This window comes from Mustela erminea, chromosome 17 (assembly GCF_009829155.1).
Source record: "Mustela erminea isolate mMusErm1 chromosome 17, mMusErm1.Pri, whole genome shotgun sequence".
Lineage (NCBI taxonomy): Eukaryota > Metazoa > Chordata > Mammalia > Carnivora > Mustelidae > Mustela > Mustela erminea.
In genome coordinates this window covers 42,630,807-42,635,753 of record NC_045630.1, presented here as the reverse complement: position 1 = coordinate 42,635,753, position 4,947 = coordinate 42,630,807, and the positions used below count along the sequence as shown (strand labels likewise).

The window sequence follows — 4,947 nt, the reverse complement described above, 5'->3', positions numbered from 1 at the left end:
GAAAATTTAATGAGGATGGGAGGAAGCTGTAAATCCCTGGACAGAGGATTTGTAGGCTTTGCCTACAGCTGTCTCTGACGCTGGCCGAGGAGCCCCTCACTTCCAGCCTGTGTGACGAGAGCCTCCCTGACACTCTGTGGGTGTCAGAGGGCATGGTTAGCACAGTGGCCATATGCAAACCAGCTGGAGGACAAGGCTGTGGGGCTGGAGGACCCTGGGTGAGGGAAGGAGGGGCTGAGCATATGGGTGTTGGGGAAAGGAGACCGTTGGTTGGAGGATGTTGCCAAGCCACCCTGGCACTTTTCCCACTTGAATTAAAAACTGTAAAACTTCTTTCCCTAGATCTGTCACCAGACAAGTCCTGAGAGCACAAGGACCCAGGTCCTCAGGGAACAAGGCAAGAGGGTAGAGCTTGGTGCCCAAGCATCTCCAAGGGTGGGGGCGTCTGCCTGGCTCAGTGGGGGTCTAATTTCTTAGTCCTGATGATCCAACGCAGCCGAAAGGAACACCTCCCATCAACCTCTTGGGCGGCTCAGTCCCTCCGCTTAACTACTAGAACCCCTCAGATCAGGAAGGACAGGCAGGGATCACAATTTCATGTACGTATTTCACCCTCATGACAGCCCTGAGGCATCATTTCCATGGGATAGATGAGAAAACTGGGCTCAGACACACACCCAAGGTCAACCAGTGTCGGGACCCACACATGAAGCTAAGTGTCCCGGAAAGGGGAAGGTGCCTTTGTACAAATGTGCAGTGCCTTCCATGTCACAGGGGCCTGACCCCTAGTGGGCAACCTCTGTAATGCAAATAAGCCCCCTCTTCCCAGCTGTGGCAAAATCCACATCACTGGCTTTGGGAACACAGCTCAGGGAGCCCTCAGCCTGGGGGGCGGCTCTGCTGGCGGAAGCAGGTGAGGGGGGATGCTGAGCTCCAGCCCTGGTGCCTGCCTTCCCAGCCTGGAGGATGTGGCACTGGCAGCACTCAGGGCCCAGCTGTAGGCAGAGCTCCTGGAAGGTGTGGACGGGCCCAATGAGGCAACTGACATGAGTTACAGCTTTACAGCTTTAATCCAGCAGTTGGAGCCCTGTGACCAGTGGGGCAGCCAGGAGCAGGGCTTCCGCCCACTGCTGATGGAGCCCTCTCCCTGCTCTGCCCCGGCCCACAGTGCGCAAACAGGGAGGGCCCCAGAGTTCCTGGCTGGGATATTGGAAGTTGACGGACTCTGAGAAAGCAGCGGTCTTGACCCAGGCTTTCATGTCCTTCTCTTGTCCCAGGTAAAAACAGTCCAGTGATCCCAAGCCCTCCCCACCCACCCCTCATTCACAGCCAAGTTCCAGCTCAGCTCCTGGTCTACTTCCCTGGGGCTCCATCACCAGCAAGACCCAGGGCTTGGCTTGGTCTGGGGCCTGAGGAGTAGAGGACCCTCGCCCACCCCCAGGGCCAGATGCAGATACAGGAGAAGGGCATCACTGAAGGGGCAGCAGAGACACAGCTGGTTCCTCAGGGTCCTGGGTAGGACGGCTGTGGTGGCATATAGGGGGGAGGAGCTGAAAGCCAAGGAGACAGGATGAGGGTGGGGGGCAGGCCTTGGAGGACGGGAAGTGACCCCCAATTCCAGAGGCATGAAGGATTCATAGGGAAGAGGTAGCCTGGATGTTTCCAGCTGAGGCAGAAGTCTGGGAGAGGGACTCAGGGTGAGAAAAGAACAGGGGAGGTCCCAGCACAGAGGTAGGGGGCAGGTGGGAGCAAGACACTCCAGATGGCTCACTTACCTGCAGGGTTGTAGATAGGGGGCCCAGCCGGGTAGAGTGGATACTGGGGAGCAGGACCACTAGGAGGGTACATGTAGCCAGGCTGTGGGGGTGCGGGGCCAGCTTTGGGGTCCTGGGGGTATGGGTACACTGGCTGCACTGGGATGCCTGTCATTGGAATCTCCTGGCCTAGGTGGGGGACAAGGATCAGCATCAAAACTCCACATTCATGGCGAAACCTCCTCCTCCTGCCCCGGAAACCAAGGTAAGCACCCCTGGGCGCCTGCTGTCTGTTCTGGCGGGCTCCAGGCTGGCCACCTGCTGCCTCTGCCTCCCAGACATTGCCTGGCAGAGTTGAGCAGGGAGCTGTGCACGTGGTCCCCGTGAGTCAGTCTGTGTTTAGCAGGTTTGCTCCCCTCAGCAGGTTTCAGAGGCCTCACGGGCCAGAGAGCAGAGCCCGGGGAATGTCCCACTTAGGCAAGGATAGGGCAGCTCCAGAGTCTGGTATCCTGTTATCTAGCACAGCTGCCACTCAGGGGGTCCGCCTTCAGCCTTTTCCTCCCATTCTGATCCCCCGTGCAGCGCCACCATTCCCACACCCATCAGGGTTGGGCGAATGTGTGGTCACATGCCTGCACTCAGGCATACATTCATTCCACTGTACACTAGGGTTCATGCAATTAATGCTAACATCTACAGACCCCATCCCGTGTCCTTTCCAAGAGTCACGTGCGTGCCTGTGCCCATGCACACACACCACCGTTGACAGACAGCCTGCCACGCACATCTGAGTATTCCCATGCACGCATGTCCACGGACACAAAGTCTGCTGGTTCACAGAGAGCCCTGGCCACGTTCTTATTTCTGGGGTTACCGGCTGCCAGGTGTATGTACACAGAAGCACTCGCTGCTACACAGTTCACACATGCTTGAACTCTCTGGTGCCCACCACGGGGGTCGACCCAGCCTACCGGATTTATCTTGCCCGGTACCGTACATACCTTCAAATGGGCTCTGCAGATGCTGGCGCCGGCGGTACAGGTAGCAGCAGGAACAGAGGAAGCAGCAGATGGTGGTGGCCACCACAGCCACAAAGAGGATCACAGCCGAGGCGATGCCTGCTATGGTCTTGGGACTTAGACAAAGAACAGTCCCCTCACCTTCCAACACTCATAGGAGGGACTCCTCATTATGGTGACCATAACACTGTGCTCCAACTCCTGGCCAGCAGGGGGCCACAGCAAGCTGAGATTTGGGGTTCCTTGAGGGGCTCTGCCCAGTCCCTGTGGAGGAGATCTTAGGGGACCTCCATGTCCCAGAAGACCGTGCTGCCTGGCTGCCTAGTGTGAGGCATGCCGGGATTTGTAGTGTGCTCCCCACTTCGTTGCTCCTACATCTACAACTTAATTGGTTAGACTTTGAACATGTTAGCACTAAAAGGCACCTTAGAAATAATCTAGAGCCCCTTTCTATCAACCCCCCAACACGCAGTCTCCTTACACCTTTTCTATATTAGCAGTTCCCTGCAAAAAGTTTGAAACCACCAGTTTGGCAACCCCTGCATTTCGTGAAGAGGAAATAATGACCCAGGAGAGGACGAGCCTTCCCCAGAATGACATGGTGAAGGAGCAGTGGACCTGGGAATCAAACCCACATCTCCTGCCTTCTTGCCAGAGCTTCTCCCACAAAGCTGCCCCACTACCCACCCTCCACCAAGCACAAGTCGGTTAATACGCCTTTCCTAGAGCTTCCAGGCCCCAGCACCAACACCCACTCTGTCACCAGGCTGCGTCCTAGGTCTGGGCTCAGGCTGTGGAGGTGGACATGGAGAGGGGCTGGAGGGAGACAGGGAGGAGGGGAGGCCCGGGCAGGCCTCCTCAGAGGAGGCTGGAGGGGCGGGGGTGGAGGCGGGGGCCCACCTGAAGGCCAGGCAGTGCTTCTGCTGCCTCTCGGTGATGAGCAAGGTCAGGTCTCTGCAGCAGTACCGCTGGTAGCAGGTCCCGCAGCAGAAGGTGAAGAACTCGCAGTTAAAGCCTGGATGCCAGGAGCCATTCCGGTCCAGGTACCACAGGCAGTCCTCGCCGGCCAGCACTGCGGGCAGGTTGGGGTGGGGGGCCCATGGCCATCGGGCCAGCTTTCCGTCCGCCCTTAGCCCCGCTCCCCCAGGCTCCCAGCCCGCCGTCTCCCCGGTCGCGGGAGCTGCCCCTCGTTGTCACCCCGAGGGGCTCCGCCCCTGAACCCCCGCGGCCTCCCTCCGCGTCTGACTCCGCGCCCCGGGTCAGCTTCCCATGGCCCAGCCTCCCCGCCGGGTCTCCTCCCGCTCCCCGCGGGCCAGCAGCACCCAGCGGAGCCCCGCGCCCACCCCGCCGCCTCGCCGCCCAACCCCTTACCCAGGGGAGCCCCCAGCACCAGGAGGGCGGCCGCGGCCAGCGGCGCGGCCCCGCAGAGCCCCGGGGGCCGCATGGCGGGGCTTGGGCGCGGCCGAGCTCGGCCGCCGGGAGCGTGGAGCACAGGACGAAGCCGGCCGGCGGGAGCTGCTGCGGGGCCCAGCCCGCCGCCAGGCTCGGTTTCCTCTCCCGCCTCCTGCGAGGGCGGGACTAAGGCCCGGGCCGCGGTAACCCTGCCCCCCACGTTCCGCGCCCGGCCCAGGGGGCCACCCACCGGCGACGCCCACCCAGCTCGGGGCTCGGGAGCTGGGCGCCCCTCTCCCAGCCCGGTGCTACCCTGTACCCCGCCCACAGCTCCACCGTGGCTCCTCCTGCCCGAGCCACGGAGGCCACAGTGGGGCCGCTGGTCTCTGCAGCCAGGGAGGTCTAGCCGTGCCCTGGGCCCGCCCCCGCGGCCTGGGCCCAATCAGTATCCCAGACCCCAGAAGCTCCGATCCTGGTGCTGTCTCCGAGTGCCCAGGCACATGGGCCAACCCTAGAAGGGCAGGGCTGGACCTTTCCCTGTGCAGGACCTCCTCTGCCCCAGTGTCCAGTCCAGGACGTCCTGCGGGGGGCGGGAGAAGAGGGAAAAGAGCCTGAGAGCACCCCGCCCCCACTCCCAGAACACAGGCACCCATTGAGAGGCAGCTCAGAGCGGCTTTGTCCCTGGCGGTGCCCACAGGCCTGGACTCTGCCAGCTGCACTGGTTCCCTGAGATGGCCCCTTCCCCCTCTGAGTGGACAGCGCTGGCATGCACCAGCCTATGG

At 61.4% G+C, this 4,947-nt stretch overlaps 1 protein-coding gene across 1 annotated transcript; it reads right to left on the bottom strand.

The window, feature by feature from the left end:
- Positions 1–1,047: 1,047 nt before the first annotated feature.
- Positions 1,048–4,704, bottom strand: SHISA4 (shisa family member 4). Its single transcript, XM_032317511.1, has 5 exons — positions 4,145–4,704; positions 3,674–3,845; positions 2,756–2,889; positions 1,776–1,943; positions 1,048–1,550 (listed from the first exon to the last, which is right to left on the bottom strand). Exons 1-5 carry the CDS (start codon positions 4,215–4,217, stop codon positions 1,504–1,506), a joined length of 594 nt encoding a protein of 197 aa, XP_032173402.1. The 5' UTR covers positions 4,218–4,704; the 3' UTR covers positions 1,048–1,503.
- Between the last annotated feature and the right edge of the window lie 243 nt (positions 4,705–4,947).